The following is a 19,284-nucleotide window of genomic DNA, read 5'->3' on the forward strand; positions in this document are numbered from 1 at the left end:
ATTTAGACTATTAACAAATACTCTTGAGACACTTGTTAGTATTTACCTTTTTTATTATCTTGAAGTATACTTCAAGATGGAGGTGTGATTTTTTTAGAAACATGATGAGATAAAAGCAGCTATCTTGATTTTGTACATCTGGCACCGGGAGATTGGATAGGAACTTAGAACGCCTTATCTGTAATGGTATTGGTAATTTGGTATATTCACCCAGTCTCATGACAATTATATCTAAGTTCGTAGCTAGACAGATTCAATTAATGCTTTGTAATTTTTTTCTAGTTTTATTTATTTTAGATTCTCTTCATCAAAGTTATTCATATTTGAGGTATCATTGAATACTAAATATAGATATCTCTCTCTATTGAAACTAGAACCATGATTTGGCGGTTGTGGAAATTAGTCTCGTTTGCTTGACCAGACTTTGTTGATGATTCTTTATAACATTTGGTTATGTGAACCATGATATATACAATTACTACTTTTTCTTTTTTTTGTCTTAGATGAAATAATAATGAAACACAGCATACAATTTTTAAATAAAAAAAATTCAACAGGTGTAACTGAGAAACTAGTAATGAATAATGTCATATCCAAATGTACAAGTGCATAATAACTAGCATGCTGCATCTCAACCATCACTTGTGGTTTCATTTTTGGACAGGACACTAAATAATTTTATGTAAACAAAATATAGTACATCGAATTAACAACCAAAAATCACCAACTACCTATATACTTTAATCATCCCCTTCTTCTCTATTCCTTTGGACAGCACCAAAATATTTTACCAATATATCTGCCACAATTGGCACCAAGTCCTTACAAGGAACACCCTTCTTATAAACCTCAGCTAGATGAGAATCACTTCCAATTCTTCCACCAAGGAAAATATCTACCCCTTCAGTAATCTTACCATTTTCATCCCTAGTCATGCAGCCCATAAAACCAATATCAGCAACTTGCACTTGTCCACAAGTGTTAGGACAACCAGTCCAGTGCATTCTAACTGGTTTAAACACTGCCACTTGTCTCTCAACTTCTTCAGTCACTTTCAAAGCCCTTGCTTTTGTCTCAATTATAGCTTGTCCACAAAATTGGTTACCAGTGCATGCCACAAGGGTTTTCATTAGTATGGAAGGTGAAGGTGAGAATTTGTCTTTCAAGAGAGGCTCTTGAAGCAATGCATTAAGTTTTGAGTTTTCTACATTTGTGATTATTATGTTTTGTTCCACGGTTAGCCGGAGTTCCCCTGTGCCATATTCGTCGGCCAAACGAGCTAGCTCGTCCATCTCATCTGCTTGGATTCTACCAACTGGAATGTGAATACCAACATAGCTTAAACCCTCTTGTTTTTGTGGATGAACACCTAAGTAGTCTCTTCTTTCCCATTTTTTTTGAATAAGATCTTCTTGGGATGCTCTTGAAAGCTTCTTCTCTGGCATTCTTTTTTCCACCTCTGATCTGAATACTTCTATTCCCTGCATTTCACAAACATTTCTGTCTAAGTAAAGCATCTCATTTATGTACATTTTTTAATCAAAATATTGAAGTGGTAGCTTACCAGTTCATCAATCAACCACATCATTCTGGTTTTCTGTCTATTGCCTCTGGTGCCAAGGTCTCTATATGTCTCAAGAACAGCTTTACAAAGTGGGATAACGTCATCTGCAGAGACCCATGCATCAAGTGGAACTGCTTCTGCACATCTCTTGGGACTAAAGAAACCGCCCACCAATAAGTTGAATCCAAATCTACCTTCCTTGTTAGCAGGCATGTAAGCAAGATCATTAATATGTGGATGCTCAAAAAGATCATGAGAACCCACCACACATACATTCCACTTCCTTGGCCTGCACATTTTATCAAAATAATTTAAAGGATATACACCGTCAGTATAATGCTTTAGCTGTAACAAAACCATCTACTATTTTGTTCTCGTGTCACACATAAAAGTCTATTGCTTGCAATGCAAGTATACTTTAGTAGTAACCAAGTAATACTAATTGGGACAGATAAACTTGTTAATATCAAGCACTGAACTCTGGACAACCTTCTTTAATACTCCTTCAGTTTCTCAACCAATACCATTGTGCTACACCTTCGAAGACTCGTTTATAAACATAAAATGTTCATGTGATATTATGTGTGAAACTTAAAGATGAGAAGTGTAGACTTACAAGTTTGTAATGGTTGGGTTTCCAAGTGAATTAGCAGTGATGAATTGAGACAACAAGTTGGTGTAAGGTCTTGTATCAACAATCTCATCAGGATCAAACCCAGCAAGAGGGTTACCAACAGGGTTTCTCACATTGTCCATGCCACTCTGAAGACTTGTCAACCCAACCTCTGCAAGACCCTTAAGAATTTCTGGTACATCAGGTAACACTACACCTCTAATTTGCCAATTCTGTCTTGTTGTAACATCAGCACACCCATCTTTTCCATACTTTCTTATGACACTCGCCAAGTATCGTGTTTGTTCACTTGTTGATACCCCATTTGGAAGTTTCAGTCTCATCATAAATCTACCATCTGGTTTTCAGAATGAAAATAAATTAATACAATTCATAGTTTTTTTAATCTCACATAGATTAGAATGTTGTTGAAATTCTAAGTGCACATTTGGAATCACTGTTTAGATACGTGTGCGACAATTCACAAGCTACTATTTGTATTTTGTAGCTTTAGAAATATGTCCAAACAGCCTCAGAACGCGAGAAACAAAATCTTAATGCGAATCCAAACTAGTACTAAATGGTATGTCATTTGAGTTATATTTCAAATTAGTCCTTGAAATTAAATTAGTCTTTGATAATGTACTAATGAATATTACATTAATCCTCGTATTTGTAAGTAAAATTCGAAATGCTAATTAGAGGGTAATGTGTAACTAATGTCCAATAAATTAGAATTTTATGGATCCTTTTCTCAACAATTTAATTCTCTTGACTAAAACACCCTACAATATTGTGAATAAAATTGAAGTCTCACTCTATAAATAAACAAAAGAGTATATTGCATGTTTGAATTAGCGGTGACTTTGGCAGATTCACGAGGATCTGATGTAACTTTTTACAAAAGCTACTATTTAAATTTTAAAAACTAATAAACAAAAACAGAGTTTGATTGAACTTCAAAGTGCAATTAAAGTATGAACAACATAAAGCTTACAGTGATGTTTTCTCCTGTGAAAAAGACCAAGCCATTTGAGTCTAACATCAATATCATCTTTTGTAAGCTTAGAGCTTTCAATTTCCTCAAGAGACATATTAGCCAAATCATGAATCCCACCTTCCATGAAAAGCTTCATGGGTTCTTTCTGAAGTTTAACTTTTTCCTGAGGATTAATACCTCCCCTGTACTCTTCCTTCAAAACCCAGTAACCATCTTTTTCCTCAACCCTAGGCTCCAACCTTGTTGCATCAACTTGTGAAGAAACTGATGGAGCAAATGATGGAGTTGCAGCTGATAATATCCATGTTTTGGGACGAGAGATAGATGGAGGTGTGAGGAAACGAACAGAGAAAGAAGACATTGCAAAGAAGGAAAAGAGAGTGTGTTTGGTATGAGAAGTTTGGACATTTTTGTAGGATAAGAATGAGAGGAGGAGAGTGAAGTTGGGACCTTAGGAGTATGCAAGAGGTTCTTTCTCAACTTCATGGTACCCTTTGGTTGAAGCTAAGGGTCACTTTGGTTTGTAGTAGAGGACTGTTTGTTCCTAGTTGTCCTAAACTATTTGTAAGAGACACATGCCGTGTCAATGTCAATGTCAAAAGACTACACTAAATTTTCATTCATTCAATTATTTTTTAAACATGCAAGTGTGAGTTTGTGTGGCGAAAAGTATGACGTGTAATTTCAAAAGATTATCATAAAAAGAAGACATAAAATAGGATAGCCAACAAATTGAACTACCAAAGAGACCAAAACTGAAACGTCATGTTTACAACTGGGCCATGTTTATTTGGTTCTTAATGTATGACTCAATCTCTATCACAAACATATCTTTAATAAAAAAATAATTAACTTACTATTTTAAATTGTGTTTGTCACAGTATATCTAAATTGAATAAAGTTGTAAATAACATTAGTTAGTCTACGGTGTTTATGCACTCTAGCATATGGGAAGAGAAATTAGTTCAATTATTAGGAGCTATCATCATTAGAAGGTCGTAAAATCTAACCGGTTAATTTTTGCAGTTATTATTAAGAGCTTTCATGATTAGAAAGTCGTAAAATCTAACAGGTTAATTTTGCAGTTATAAATAATGGAATAGATGATTTAGTCCTATAGCCGATCCAAATGGTTGAAGTTGTAGACATACATTAATGGACCCACCAAAGAGTCAAAATCTAGTAAATTTTTATAAGATCGTGAATTCGACTTTTATTGATATAAAGATCTCTTTGATAATAAACTCTAAAATTTAACTCATTTAAATTTTTTTTATAAAAAAAGAAAGAAAAAAAAAAACTGATTTGAAACACTTTTGCATTTTAGTTTTTAAAAATTGTTGTATAAATTTGATTTTAAAAATTGTTTTAAAGAATAGAATTAAAGAAAAAATTTGTTTGAGATACTTGTTTTTAAAAATAGTTTTAGAGATGAGAAAAAGAGAAAACCTATTTGATAATCTAATTTTTTAAAATAGATTTTAAATTGAGAATTAAAAAAACTATTTGGTAATATAATTTTCAAAACCTGTTTTTCTTATATTAAATAATAAAAGTAAAAAGATAGAAAAATTCAACTAATAACATTTAAATACAAGTAATATATTTTAGTATAATTAATAAATATATTTTTATTAAAAGAGTTTAATAAACACTTGTCCATTATTGTTCACTTCCTTAATTTTTTATAAAATAAGATTAATTTCAAGTGAATAGAATTTCAAATTTAATTGTTATATAAAAATATATTATTTGATCACTATTTTTAAAATTCAATTGAAGAAAAAAGTATATAAAAATTTAGCATAGATATTATCCACCAAGAACATAAAAATTAAGCCGAAACAACACAAGTATTTAAGAAATATCCACCAACATTGTATATAATAAAATCTAAAAGATAGTAATTTGTCCAACTAATTGTGATGGTGTACCCATATTATATCTCTAATACTTTCCTACTCATTGTCATTTCAATCGCACCTTCATAAGATAATCCAGTTAAGTTATCGTTGGAGCTTGTTCCTTCTATGCCTGAACTTTCATTCACCCTCTCAAGTTCCATAGGATCCATTGCTTCCCACATGTTGAATAGTACAACAAGCTATCACTATAAGTCTTTGTCTGGAATGTTTATAAGGAGGCATCAACTTCAAAATGGGAAATCTATTTTTCAACACCCCCAAAACAACGTTCAATTGTCATCCGTAGAGATGAGCGTCTGTAGTTAAATAACTCTTCGGGACTCCTAGGTTGTCTACCTTGGCCTCTAGATTCTTGGGCATGATATATTTCACCCCTATAAGGAGGAAGCAAACCTCTAGTACATGGATAACCAGAATCAACGAGATAAAATGAACCTTCATAAAAAAAAATATGTTAGCTCTACTAGTTAAATTCATTAACTCATCGATATATTGTAATTTTATTATGATATTACGATTTACCTCTAGGTGGCCAAGGAAATCCTGCATTTGGATTTGAAATTGCATCCAAAAAAACTTTTGAATCATGTGCACTTCCTTCCCACTCAAAATATACATATGTAAACATCATGTTGAAATCACAAGCACACATGACATTTTGCGTGATTGTTGTCTTTCTACCTCTACATGAAATTTGTTTCTCTGCAGGAACCCATGCACTTATATGTGTATCATCTATTGCACCTATGCAATTCTATAAAGCATAACAAAATTAAATAGAATCAGAACAAAATAATAAAGATAATTGAACCGAACTCAAATAATTTTGATAATATAATGTACATACCTTGAACCAAGGATAGTATTTTGAATTATTCTTAATTCTTTCAGGCAACTCTATGGACTCTTGTTTTATGAGTTCTTTTCCCAATCGACACACTGCCCTTAATACTTCCTTGAAATTGCATGAGATTGTTTCTGTGGAATGTTGAAAGCGGTTTGAAGCGACTCTATGACGAACATTATGCTCAATTATGAATAAAAAAGTGGCAACCTTCTCTTCGACAAGTACATCTCTTGAGTCACTTAGATCTTCCCTCTTAATTCATTACAAAAATTAAGAAAACATTCCTTCTTCATCCGAAATAAATCAAAACAACTTGTTTCAGATCCATTTAATACTTCAGCAACAAATTCACGACCAGATAATGATGATGTTAGAACCTTTCCTTTATTAAAGAATTTATGATGATAGTCATAGATCACATTACTAATAAGAAATTCTACAAAATCATCATCGCTTTCATCAGAAGTAGAATCATCACTTGTATCAACATCAAATCTGGTTACAACCTGTCATACAATTTCAAAACATAACAAAACAATTCAAAACAACTCATAAAAAAAAATGCATACAATTGTTCAGGAAATAGAAATAAGTACGCAACCATAAAGATCATAAACAAAGTACTAAGAGAAACATATATCCAATCACTATCACCACATATTCAAGTAACGTGTTATCCTTAGAGTCTAAGTACCCATCCACGTTTCCTCTCTTTAGACATTGCCATAAACATTTCCTTCCAATCAGAATCCTTAAACTTTTCTAGGGTTCTTCTATAGATGTCATCTGGAATGTCTTCTATCTCTTCAAGAGCAGCCACACACTTAGTTATAGAACAATCAAATGTTACACGCGAGGTAGCCTCCACACTCATATCCCTACTCTTATCCTTACTCTTATCCCTGCTATACTTCTCTGCTCTCGCTAAAGATGCTTGAGCCCATGCTACAAGCGCATGTCCCATTTGTTGTGATGTTGACTCTTTTTTGGATATTACTTGTACTTTTTGTTTTCCACTTCGTGAGACGCGTTCCATTGCTTGTATATCATCGTCTGAATCATCTTCATCAACACGTACATGACTTGCACTTCCAATGTTAAGGTATTGATTATCAAGCTCATTTTCTTCATCAGTATTTGGTGGGTCTTGTGTAGATGAATGGTGAAGTACTCCAGTAGCATTATTTTTGTTGAATAGGATTTCCAATAACTTATAATGGTCACATCCTTTCTTTTGAAATTGAGAAGTTTTCTCATGTACCTGAAACAGTACAAGCATGTCATCAATTATGAGAAAAATTAAAAAATATAAAAAAGGATAAAAATAGTAGTACAAAATATCAAAATATTCTTCAAAGTATAAAAATTCTCAGACAATGAAAATGAATACGCATCCATAATTTAAAACTATTAAATGACCTTTGAATTTTTTTATCTTGGTGGAAAAAGAAGTTTCAATGTAAAGAATTAGTTAAAAGGTTGCATCCTATGATGAAGTGTGAAGATCTGAATGAATATAGTATTTGAAAGGCAGGAAGTTAAATAAAAATGGCATCATCCAGCTCTTACAATTCTCCATGTGCTGCGTGCAAATTCTTAAGGAAAAAATGCATACCAGGATGCATCTTTGCACCATACTTCCCACCAAAACAACCACAAAACCAGCCATAATAACATATTAACCTTCCATTCAAATATTTGTTCTACTTTTTACTGCTTATGGAATGAAAATAGTAATAATTATTGAACAAACATAATCAAATCAGTGAGCATTGATTATTAAATAGTACCTGAAGATAATTTCGCCAGACCTCTTCATTTGCAGTAACAGTGTTGGTTTTTGCGTTCCACCCAAATCCAGTGTTCTGCAAAAGTGAATAGAACTTGCGATACATGGCTCGTAGCCGGCGCATTTTTGCCTTTAGTTGATCCATTTTAAAGGAACGATTAGTTATAGAATTCAGCCTAATAGTCATTGAGTTCCATGTTCTAGCATGAAATACACCATTTGGCATATTTTCTTTTGTAACTTCGTCAACCATAATATCAATAAAAGTTTTAGTTACAAAGTCAGGCCAAAACTTTGATTCAAGACTGTCAACATTAGTTGCCATCTATAAACAATTCAGTCACTCAATCAATGAGTTGATAAAAAAAAATTCATAATCTATAACTTGGTAAGTAGCTAGGTTACCTGTGCAACAGAGGCAAGCGCAACAACGGCTGCAGACGCAACATGGGTGCATCATGTGTGGCGGAAGAGGAGGAAGTCGTAAGGAATTGCGAACGAAAGCTTGAATTCTTCATGTTTTTTTTTAATTCTCCAACTTGTTTAGTAAACAATATGTATCGATGTTATTTTTGTAGGATCCTATAAAATAAACAAGAAACTCATAACACTATATTACCCAACTTGTTTAGTTTGTACACCCCCATGTGTTTAAGCAATAACAACAACACTAATATGACAAAGGCAAGTAAGTCTTATGTAATTACAGTGGTTGGTATAGGAGAAGAAGTTGTTGAAGCCATTGGAAGGGTAATGAGAACAACTAAACAAATTCAATATCTTCTTCTTCCTTATAATCGACAAATATGTGTGAGTTTGAATTCCGCCACTCAAGATCTCAGAACAAACTCGCGTGTCATTTGTCGTTTTATCGACAGAAGTGAACAATCATTCAACAAGGCCACTCATACTTCGTACACATTAAACTTTAAATTACTCTCAGTTTATGCGAATTCTATTTTTAATATTTTTCATTCAATTTAATTTAATTTAATGATGGTTTAACTCTCTCAATGTGTCTAGGCATACAACACATATTGTTGTTCTAACCGTGAACTTAGTTACATTGATTGCAGAACTAGGTAACCATTAATCCACTAGAACCTAGAAGTTTAATTAGTTATTGTATTTGGTTGATTTTCATAAGTAATTAATGTGATTTAATTGATTGTTTGCTCATTTTGCTGTTTTTGATTCAGTTCTAATGCTACTGTATTGGCGTCCAGGATTTATAATGTAAGATAGTGCATATTTTCAAAGTTTTTTCTTCTGCCTAAGTATTTTGCTATAACGTATATTTTAGATTGATTTCATTTCAGCTTAATTCTATGCCTTTGGATCCTAACAAGCCAGTGCTGGTTCTTAACTGGTTTTGATTATTTCCTTCACACGTGAGTAAATCAATTACATAATTAATCAAATTTTTAATGTGATATAAATTAATCATTTAGTGAACTGAACTAATCACGTTATTGTACGCGATTAAATGTGTCACATGTGTATTAAAAAGTGGATGCACATCAAACATTTTTGGTTTGAATTATAGCAACTATGATTGAAGTCATTAAACTCTATTTTCACTGTGGATGCAGCTTTGCAGATGATGCATGTTCTGCCTTTGAGAAATTTGTGAGAAGTCCACAGAACAGTAGCTTGGGTTCGATGTTAGCATGCATTAATGATTCATTATCTGGGAAATTGATAGCTGAAATTGGCAGCACCATCCACAGTTTCATAGTTGAGGTACAAAATTTTAATGTCATTCACTCAAATGTTTTGTCTAACTAATTCAGTTTGATTATTTCTGATATATTATGGTTTGTTTGTGTCTCAGTTGAATTCTAATGTGTCAGTAATGTATATTAAGTTCTTACATGTTGATTTCATAATATTTTCCAATCAATGTGTATTAGGCTGTACTTGGTAGAATATCAAACACTGATGGAAAAAACCATGGATATTCTATATTAAATACAAACATTTGCATAACAACCAGTTTTTATAATCTGCCTAAAGTTTAGATTTGCTGGATCTTGTGTTGTACTGTAATGCTAACTGTTGCATGTTCTAAATTGAAAACGGGAAAGAAAGTGGCGGTGGATGTCTTATTTCGTGGTCACAAATTATTTGCAGCAAAAATTATGTAATAAGAATTCATACTCTTCATTCAAACAAGAATTAAAGAGAAAAATGAAACAAACAAACAAAAAAACACAAACAAAAGATGACTTTATAAACACCAAATTTATACTCATTGATCTCATATATATGCTAATATTGATTACAAAAAGATCATGATTCAAAACACAAAGGAAACCAAGGAAATCAACAAATGAAACCAACTTAATTCAAAAAATAAAATTCAATTTAAAACCCAAATTCAAAAAAACCGTAATCGAAAGAAAGGAAAAGAAAAACTAACCAAAGAAATTATCATAGAGAATGAAGAACACAACAATGATCAAGAAGAGGGAATGAAGTTGATGAACTTGATTGAATCACGAGCTAGAGTTTGAATTGCAAATTTAGGGTTTATGCTCCAATGCGCGAGTGTTTCCATGGCTGCTTCTCGTTTCTGCTTCTGTCTACAGTGAAATGGGCAATTTTTTTTATTTTATAAATTCAATAAAATTACAAGTATGCTATTAATAAAAATTATTTTTTCGTGTGTTTTCCTTTTTAAAACTTAAAATTGGAAAAATCAAAAGCAAAACACTCTTTACATGTTTTGCTTTTCTAATTTTAAAAACTATAGTATTAAAAACAATTTTATAAATCAGTTTTTAAAAATATGTAACTCAAACAAATTTTTTTATTTTTTATTTTTAAAAACTATAATAGAGTTTTTGAAATTAAAATCAATCGGACCCTAAATAACATAAAATCCTTTTTACTTGTTTTTTTTTTGGAAGTTCTCGAATCGAGGAGTTTTTGACTTGCAAACAAGACAAGTCTATCCTCTTTTTTTCCTTTATATCCTTTCCCTCTGCTCCCCTTCCATCCAAACTCTTCCTTTCCCATGATGAAGTTCTTACCCCTAATAGGATGGTCTTCAGACATAGGTCATGCATGCCCCAAGTGGGTTTCGTACGTGCATTTCTATTAAAAAAAATATAGGGCGAAACTTTTCTTACACATCTAAAAAAAACAGTTTTTATATCGACCAGAATATACTTCCACACAAAAACACATTGTTCTTTCATTTTCATTCTTCATTTGAATGAAACATGTATTCTTCTTGGGTGAAAGATTTGGTGTCTACTAAAATTTTCACCCACAGTATACAAAGCACTATCTTGCAGTCCATATTATGACTGTATCTAATTATAATCAAATAAAAAACACTATAACTCAATATAAATATGGATCTTCATTTCTTTTACAAAAAGAGGGTTTAAATATGCTTGAAATCATATATTTTCTAAATGTAAATCCCCAATGAGTTGGCCAAAGCGGTTAGGCATTATAAATCCATGCCAATTCCATTGCCACACTCATTCCTAAAACTTCATCTCTCAGTTAAGTGAAAGTGTTACTGCTACATAATCATGTAATTTGCAGGGAGGTCATCATCACATGCTACACAAAAACAACTTCAAACTTGGCACAAGGATTGCTTTCCAAGTGACCCCTGAAATCATTATCCCCATTGAAGCTGAAGGTATAAAGAGCTTGCCTTTGTGTCAAGCCGAGAGGGTATATTCTATAAAGCTTCAATTCATTGCTGCCTTTTAGACTTTTGGGTCTCTCAGGCTTCCATACAGGAACATGATTCAGGGATGTGAACTTCATAAGAACTGCAGACTTGAATCCCTCCAGAGTTAAATTACTAGATCTGCCAAATTGTGTCAAAATAATGAGTTATCGTTATGTTATCTCATGACATTCTTTTATTTAACGATGGAATAAGGTAAAATAAGAAGAGCCATGATTTATAGCCCTATTTGGATAAACAATTTAATCAAGTGTTTATAGCATAAGCGCTATGTCTAAGCTATTTTTATAATAAAAGATAAAATAAAATCAAACAATTTGCATATAAGTTATAAGTTGTTTTCATATACGATCCTAAAGAGTTTATGGACATGTCATAAGTTGTGTTCATATGTGTTGATTATGAGCTCAAAAATCAGAATCATAAGATTCGTATTTTTACTTCCTTTTAGGATAGCATTTATAGGGAATCAGTTTCCTAATTACCAGCTCTATTATGACTATACATAATTAAATTACTTGTACTATTTATACTCCTTATGTAATCAGTTTCATTATCAAGTGAATAAACAATCGCTTTTCCGCCTGGTATCAGAGCTAGATCTGAACCATCCCTAGTCTATTTCATTGACCCAGCCATGGAAGAAGACAAAACAGAAGTCTCACCCACAGAGACCGGCATAAATCTTGTCGGCTCAATCGAAGGGACTAAACTTCTCATCACTGGCCACAAGTTGAATGGCCAAAACCACCTTCAATGGATAGGTCAAAACCATTTTGCAACAGGGACATCAGAGGCAATGCAACACAACCCACAAGAAATGGAAGAGAAACAGGATTCATCTCCATTCAACAAAGAACAAATAGAGGCTCTGCAGAAAATGCTCCTGCAGATTGTTCTTACTGCAGAAAAATGTGGTACAGCTTCAGTAGCACAAAAAGGTAATTTCCTACATGCTTTACACACTAGCAAAGGAAAACCAAAATCATGGATCATAGATTCAGGAGCTTCAGATCACATGACTGGAGATATAATAATATTTGACAATTATTCTCCCTGTCATGATAACTCCTCTATTCGGATTGCTGATGGTACCTTGTCAAACATTACTGGTAAGGTTCTGTTATTATTTCAAAAAATATTACTCTGAATTATGTACTGTATGTGCCCAAACTTGATTGCAACTTGCTGTCTATTAACAAACTAACCAGAGACTTCAGATGTGTCCCTAAAATTTTTCCCAATCTGTGTGAATTTCAAATTTTGGAGTTAGGTAAGACAATTGATACTAAAGAGTGTGTTGGACTTTACTACTTGCAAGTTGAAGATTCCTCCAAAGAACTCAAAGCCAACAAACTGCAGCAGCAGAAACAGAAAATCCTACACCTACACAATCAGCCAAAGAACCAATAAATTCCACACCAACGTTACCAGTAAATTCCACACCAACAGAATCAAAAAATGTACTAGTAGAAAGTACTGCACAAGAAGCTGATTGGAAAGTTTACACTAGGAGGAAGAAAAACAATTTGGTGGTAGAGTCAAAAATTGCTCCGGTGCAAAGTCATGGATCTAACCAGGCTCTAGAAAATGGAATCTCCTCAGGTAATACTCTTCCTAACTCAGAATTTGTCCATACGAGTACAATTGACAGTGATGTTCCTATTGCATTAAGAAAAGGGAAGAAAACTTGTACTCAACATCCAAATTGAAAGATTTGTGTCATATGGGAAACTATCACAAAAATACAGGAATTTGTAGCAGCACTTGATAACACTTATATTCCAAGAAATGTTCAAGAAGCCCTTCAACAACCTGAGTGGACAGCAGCCGTGGCAGAAGAGGTTCATGCATTGATTGAAAATAACACCTGGGAAATTATTGCTTTACCGAAAGGAAAAAAGCAAGTTGGATGTAAGTTGATATTCTCTATCAAATACAATGTTGATGGGAGCATAAACCGGTACAAGGCTCGATTAGTAGCAAAGAGATTCACCCAATCATATGGTATAGACTATGAAGAGACATTTGCTCCGGTGGCCAAACTTAATTCGGTACGAGCCATACTATCTGTGGCTGCAAACTTGGATTGGCCACTACACCAGCTAGATATTAAGAATGATTTCCTAAATGGTGAGTTAGAAGAGGAAGTATACATGCAAATTCCCCCAGGACTTGAATCATCCAGCACCTTAAACAAGGTGTGCAAGCTCCAAAAATCCTTGTATGGTCTCAAGCAATCCCCAAGAGCATGATTTGAAAGATTGACTCGAGTTGTCAAAGAAGATGGATTCATACAAGGCCAATCATATCACACTATGTTTGTCAAACACTCATTTGAAGGCAAGGTAACTTTATTCATTGTGTATGTTGATGACATTGTTATCACATGTGATGATCATGAGCAAATCAAACACTTGAAAGAACTCTTGGCTAGGGAGTTTGAAGTCAAAGACTTGGGGCAACTCAAGTATTTTTTAGGGATGGAAGTAGCTCGCTCAAAGGAGGGAATATATGTTTCTCAAAGAAAATACACCCTAGACTTACTCCAAGAAACCGGAATGCTTGGGTGTAAGGCTGCCAATACTCCTATGGAATCAGTAAGCAGAAGCAACTTCGAAGAAGGTCCTCTAACTGACAAAGATAGGTACCAAAGTCTAGTTGGGAAGTTAATATACCTAACTCATACTCGATCTGATATTGGATTTGCCGTGAGCATGGCAAGTCGCTACATGACAAGCCCTACTGAAGTTCACATGAAAGTTGTGAATAGAATCCTACAGTACCTTAAGGGTACACAAGGTAGAGGTCTTCACTTCAAGAAAAACTCAAATAGAGGTATTGAAGTATACACCGACTTAGATTGGGATGGATGTACATCAGATAGAAAGTCAACTACCGGCTATTGCTCTTTTGTGTGGGGAAACACGGTCACTTGGAAAAGTAAGAAACAGTCTGTGGTAGCTAGGAGCAGTGCAGAAGTTGAATTCAGAGCCATGGCACAGAGCATTTGTGAAGGGATATGGTTGAAGAAAATATTGGATGAAGTTAGAGTCCCAACCAATTACACCATGAGGTTATATTGCGACAACAAAGTTGCCATCAGCATCGCAAAGAACCCGGTTCACCATGATAGAACAAACATGTGGAAATTGATTGGCATTTCATAAAGGAGAAAATTGATAATCGTACTATAAGTATTGATCATGTACCATTGTGCAATCAAACAGCAGACATCCTAACGAAAGCTCTCCCAAGAAATACATATGAAAATATCATATCCAATCTAGACATAATAGATATCTACCGCCCAGATTGAGGGGGAGTGTTGATTATGAGATCAAAAATCAGAATCATAAGATTCTTATCTGTATAGTTATTGGTATGTATTAATTAGGATTTCAGTTTCATTTTTGTTTCCTTTTAAGATAGCATTTATATGGAATCAGTTTCCTAATTACCAACTTTATTATGATTATACATAATTAAATTACTTGTACTATTTATACTCCTTATATAATTAGTTTCATTATCAAGTGAATAAACAATCGTTTTTCCGCAATATGTTCTCTCAAATAGTCTCACAATTGCTTATGTTGGTAGATAAGTTCAAATAAGTAAATCGAAGCATACCCAAAATCCTGTAGCCTAGCATTTGCATACCTGATAATAATTTATTTTGGATAATAGCTTACAGGCAAAATTACTAATCAAAATAAAAAGTATACCTCAAGTAAATGGACTCCATCTCAAATGTTCCCCTTTCTCTCACATAGATATGATATACAGTTTCTGACCCTTGAGTGCACTTGCAGGGGCGTTTCTTGAAGCCTGCGCTCTTTTCTTCCTTCTCCCTACTCACAGTGGCCAAGTGAATGCAAAGGCGACAAGATGAATGTACAGCTGCCATATCCACAAGGGCCTTGAAAGAATCAGATGGGCCCTCAAACTTCCACCTATTAATAAGATAACTCAGGATTCATGAGATGATCGTGAAATGCAGAAAGAACAATACAAAATCCATTCACATTTTAAAACCAGATAAGCTCAAGATGCCTCGTTCAGAAATAGATACCATCAAAATGCATACAGTAATATTATAGGATCCACAATGTAAATAAATAACGGGATGATTTAAACTGCAGGTTGCCGAGCTTCTTTTTAAAACGCGTGAGCAGGATGAAATAGAGGAAGGACGACTCAAGAAACTTATTTGTTTTCAACATGTAATTTTACCTCAATGATTGATTATATGCTTCAGGGTTTTCTGCAAGGTATCTCATGGTCTTGGCAACAGACTCAACATCTTCTAGTTCTTTAATATGTAAAATTGAACCAGGAGAAGGAGAAAAATCTTGAATATTTGGAGCACCAACAACCACAGGGATAGTTCCTACAATAAGAGATTAATTTGTGGAACAAGCTTGACAGGTGGACATTGCTGATATTTTAAGTGTTAAACTTTTAAGAATCCAAATAAACTCTGGCCATTACATTGCTGAAACAAAATTTTGTGCAATGGACAGAAAAGAAAACCAAATGGAAGCAAGAACCAAGATAAAGTTTTTTTATAGACGAAACAAAGTATTTCTGAATCCCCTGAACAACTATGGTACATATATGTTGAATATCTAGTAGATGAAAGTAAGAAACTTGAAGGTAGATAATTAACATATTCCATACCAGCAACAAGGGATTGGAAGAATTTTTCAGTTACATAATCCTCCTCGTTAGAATTTTCAAATGCTAAGCTAAATTTGTAGTGCTTCAGGGCTTCCACTTTGTCCACTGCTACAAAATAAAATAATCATCATAAAAATATTCATTAACAAATACCAACAACGTCACATATTCATTGGAAGTTAATTGTTATATAACCAAAGGGAATAACATCAAAAGACTTACAAATTAACTTATGTGTCATGCATAAGTCAGTCCCATACTGGATTTTACACATTTATAATTTATAATAAAAATAATAATAATGCAAACTTCTCATATTAAATTGTTAGCATATCTTTTGTTTGTTTGTGTCCAACAGGACCAACAACACTACTACAAAAGTACCAATCTTTAAAAATTAGAGAAATTGGAAGGAAGATACTGAGAACACAGTATTACCCATATCACTAACTGAGATAAATTTTAGAGCAAGACCTTTTTAAAATGTCATTGACAGAATTGAGCATTAAGTTTACAGGTTTTTCTAAGTTTAAAAAAGTTGTCAGAGCTTCTTATTTAAAGATCTAGATGCCGATATCTAGTGATCAAATGTTAATGTCTATATCAATATCACAGCAGAAGTAATTGTTCATGTGTGCTCCTACCATGCTTCCAGGTCCAATGACACTCACCAGAAAGCATTTTATAGATAGCCAGTTATTATTCTCAAAAACTAGGAAGCGTTTGCAATCAACCATGTTACGATCTTTCAACGTAAAAATTTGGGATACAATGACTTTCTTCCTCCATATTTCAAAGATAACCCAGCAACAAAGGGGGATAATGCAGCATCAATTTTTTAAATATCATAATCAGACATTAGTATATAAGTTTATCAAAATTATTATATCTTACCTCTTCCATCTCGGTTCCTATGACAACCACCATAAGAGTCAATTGAGATGTTTGTTTTCTCAAGGGCTTCAAGAGCTTGCAAACGAAAATTTCGAGCACCACAGTTGGAAATGAAAGCAGCTGCAAGAGCTTTTTCAGTTTTTGGCTTTACCGGTGCCATGATGTCATACTCAGCCCATGAAAAATATCCAACAGGAACATCAGATGATAGACTTGTTGTCATTACAATGTTATATCCCCTCCTAGTAGACAAGAACATAGTAATATCAGTTTAATCATTGACACGTTTTTCTAAAAACTTCGAAATAGGCACTGGTCGCCATTAGAGAACAAGAAGAATGAAGCTCAATTGAAGAAAACTAAAAACATAGACATGATTTCAACTTTCAAGTGCACTGATTAAAGCTTATGTACACATGGTTTCAAATGCAGTCAAAAAAGAGAGAAGATATAGCTGCAAATTAAAACCCAGTACCACAATAAACCGGGAAAATTTCTGCATTACCCACACATTTCCATGGAACTAGAGAACCATACAAAGCCATCATATAATATTAAGTAACATATATGAAACAAATGATCCAAAGTCTGAACCAATCTAACGAATTAACACTTTATAGCAGTGCTTACCCACCGTCGTGCCATGGCAAGATTGTTCTCTGCATAGTACTGACCGGATTCCATTGATCGTAGAACACATGCTGTTCCAACTGGGTGAGGTACGCCAAATGCAGCATCAGGCTTCTTGTCCCCATTAAACCCAAATTTACATCCCACTGAACATGACTTCCACTCCTGCATTTGAATGAAATGAAATAATAACTTTAGACAGATAAAAATACTTCATAAGAATGATCATCAGCAGGCAACATATGTGATTTTTTTTTACTTATCAACAATGAAACAAGTATGCCCAGAAACCACAAATTAACTAAAACCTATGAGGCACGGATACTGAATCGCAGACGTCAGACATGGCACTGACACTTGCATGTGGACACTGAGTAATAATTGGAGAAATGAATTAATTGAATGTAATCAAAGTTTCAGTGTCAACACCGGGACATGCTTCCCATCAGAGGTGTCGTGCTAGAAAGACTAAAACTGTTCAGCTCCATACACCAAAAAGAATTATGCTATCGTTTAAAAAAAAAAAAGTGATCATGAAAGAAGAGCATGAAAGAAGATAATAAGCAGAACGAAATAAACCTGTTCAGCTCCAGAAACAAAAACAGGTTCCTTAACAAAGTCCCTTGAATATGTAACAGCATCTTCCCTCTCCAACCATGCCTCACAACTTTCTGTTTCTGCCTCAAAATTCCGATCATCCCCCACCATCTCTATCCCCAAATCATCACTTTCAACCACCACACGTGACCGATAGAACAAGTCAGCCACCATAGCTGCGTTCTTTGCCATATCCAACCTACCCAAAAACGCGATCTCCGCAATAACTACAAGAGCCACAAATAAAGGCATTAAATTCGACCATTTCTTCTTCGGAAGCGCACCACCACCACCTCCTGATGAAACTGGTAAACCTTCTTGAAGAGTCGTCTCTGTTCTCGAGCCTCGTTGATTCCAAACGAGACCCATGAATCAATTTCACACCCAACTTCAAATTCCTCAATTTCCCACTATTTTCTTACCCAAAAACTGCGATTGAGAAGAAAAAAAACAAAGCTTGTGGAAGTAGTTGAAATGGGTGGCGTTATAGCCACGATTCCAAGAACTTGGTTGTAAAAGGAAAGGGTCGACGGTTGAATATTTCGTCGACGAAAAAGGAAATGCAAAAGTTTGCAGTTTAGTCGCCAATGAAGCATAGATTTTCCATACTCAAAGTCTACGGGGTGTTTAGCTGAACTCACCCAAACTAAAAAGCAATAAACACAAAACGACAGTGAAAAACCAGAATAAGGCCTTGTTATTACACTGATCCTATTTTTCTGACTTTCGAGTTTCGACAAAAAGATTCACAGAGCTATGTCCATTTATATTTGGGCTTTTGATAAATAAATAAATAAATAAATAAATAAGAAATAACCCTGCGTATTGTTACAATAGTCTGCAAACTTTCGCGTTAAAAGAGTGAGTTAATAATAATAATAATAATAATAATAATAATAAAAGACAAGTTCTTATGCACTGTAAAAAATAAAGTGTGTACCCATTTTAATTAATAATTATTTCATTTTATCTATATGGATATTATCATATTATTTATTAAAGTTGACTAATATTAAGAGTTTTTAGG

General features: G+C 33.9%; 4 protein-coding genes across 7 annotated transcripts; all 4 read right to left on the minus strand.

The window, feature by feature from the left end:
- Positions 1–560: 560 nt before the first annotated feature.
- LOC101501715 (ferredoxin--nitrite reductase, chloroplastic) lies at positions 561–3,589 on the minus strand. Its single transcript, XM_004505163.4, has 4 exons — positions 3,175–3,589; positions 2,181–2,535; positions 1,565–1,853; positions 561–1,481 (listed from the first exon to the last, which is right to left on the minus strand). The coding sequence occupies exons 1-4, from the start codon at positions 3,536–3,538 to the stop codon at positions 741–743; spliced, it is 1,749 nt and encodes a 582-aa protein (XP_004505220.1). The 5' UTR covers positions 3,539–3,589; the 3' UTR covers positions 561–740.
- Positions 3,590–5,343: 1,754 nt separating this feature from the next.
- LOC140920645 (uncharacterized) lies at positions 5,344–6,585 on the minus strand. Its single transcript, XM_073369446.1, has 5 exons — positions 6,574–6,585; positions 6,285–6,455; positions 5,950–6,201; positions 5,625–5,856; positions 5,344–5,537 (listed from the first exon to the last, which is right to left on the minus strand). The coding sequence occupies exons 1-5, from the start codon at positions 6,583–6,585 to the stop codon at positions 5,344–5,346; spliced, it is 861 nt and encodes a 286-aa protein (XP_073225547.1).
- LOC105851113 (L10-interacting MYB domain-containing protein-like) lies at positions 6,477–10,920 on the minus strand. Its single transcript, XM_027335686.2, has 3 exons — positions 10,161–10,920; positions 7,740–8,320; positions 6,477–7,210 (listed from the first exon to the last, which is right to left on the minus strand). The coding sequence occupies exons 2-3, from the start codon at positions 8,061–8,063 to the stop codon at positions 6,629–6,631; spliced, it is 906 nt and encodes a 301-aa protein (XP_027191487.1). The 5' UTR covers positions 8,064–8,320; positions 10,161–10,920; the 3' UTR covers positions 6,477–6,628.
- A 153-nt stretch (positions 10,921–11,073) lies between these two features.
- LOC101502044 (glycoprotein 3-alpha-L-fucosyltransferase A) lies at positions 11,074–18,997 on the minus strand. Of its 4 annotated transcripts, XR_012163635.1 has the most exons (9): positions 18,240–18,997; positions 17,665–17,825; positions 17,031–17,272; positions 16,137–16,244; positions 15,690–15,846; positions 15,182–15,409; positions 12,765–12,839; positions 12,119–12,355; positions 11,434–11,573 (listed from the first exon to the last, which is right to left on the minus strand). XR_012163635.1 is itself a non-coding variant. In XM_004505164.4 (7 exons), the coding sequence occupies exons 1-7, from the start codon at positions 18,624–18,626 to the stop codon at positions 11,318–11,320; spliced, it is 1,539 nt and encodes a 512-aa protein (XP_004505221.1). In that variant the 5' UTR covers positions 18,627–18,995; the 3' UTR covers positions 11,074–11,317. The 4 variants fall into 4 exon arrangements, 3 of the variants coding, with proteins under 3 accessions (XP_004505221.1, XP_004505222.1, XP_004505224.1); XM_004505164.4 differs by lacking the exons at positions 12,119–12,355; positions 12,765–12,839 and having other exon boundaries at positions 11,074–11,573; positions 18,240–18,995; XM_004505165.4 differs by lacking the exons at positions 12,119–12,355; positions 12,765–12,839 and having other exon boundaries at positions 11,074–11,573; positions 16,137–16,241; positions 18,240–18,994.
- Positions 18,998–19,284: the final 287 nt, after the last annotated feature.

The sequence above is a fragment of the Cicer arietinum genome, chromosome 6, assembly GCF_000331145.2.
Source record: "Cicer arietinum cultivar CDC Frontier isolate Library 1 chromosome 6, Cicar.CDCFrontier_v2.0, whole genome shotgun sequence".
Classification (NCBI taxonomy): Eukaryota; Viridiplantae; Streptophyta; class Magnoliopsida; order Fabales; family Fabaceae; genus Cicer; species Cicer arietinum.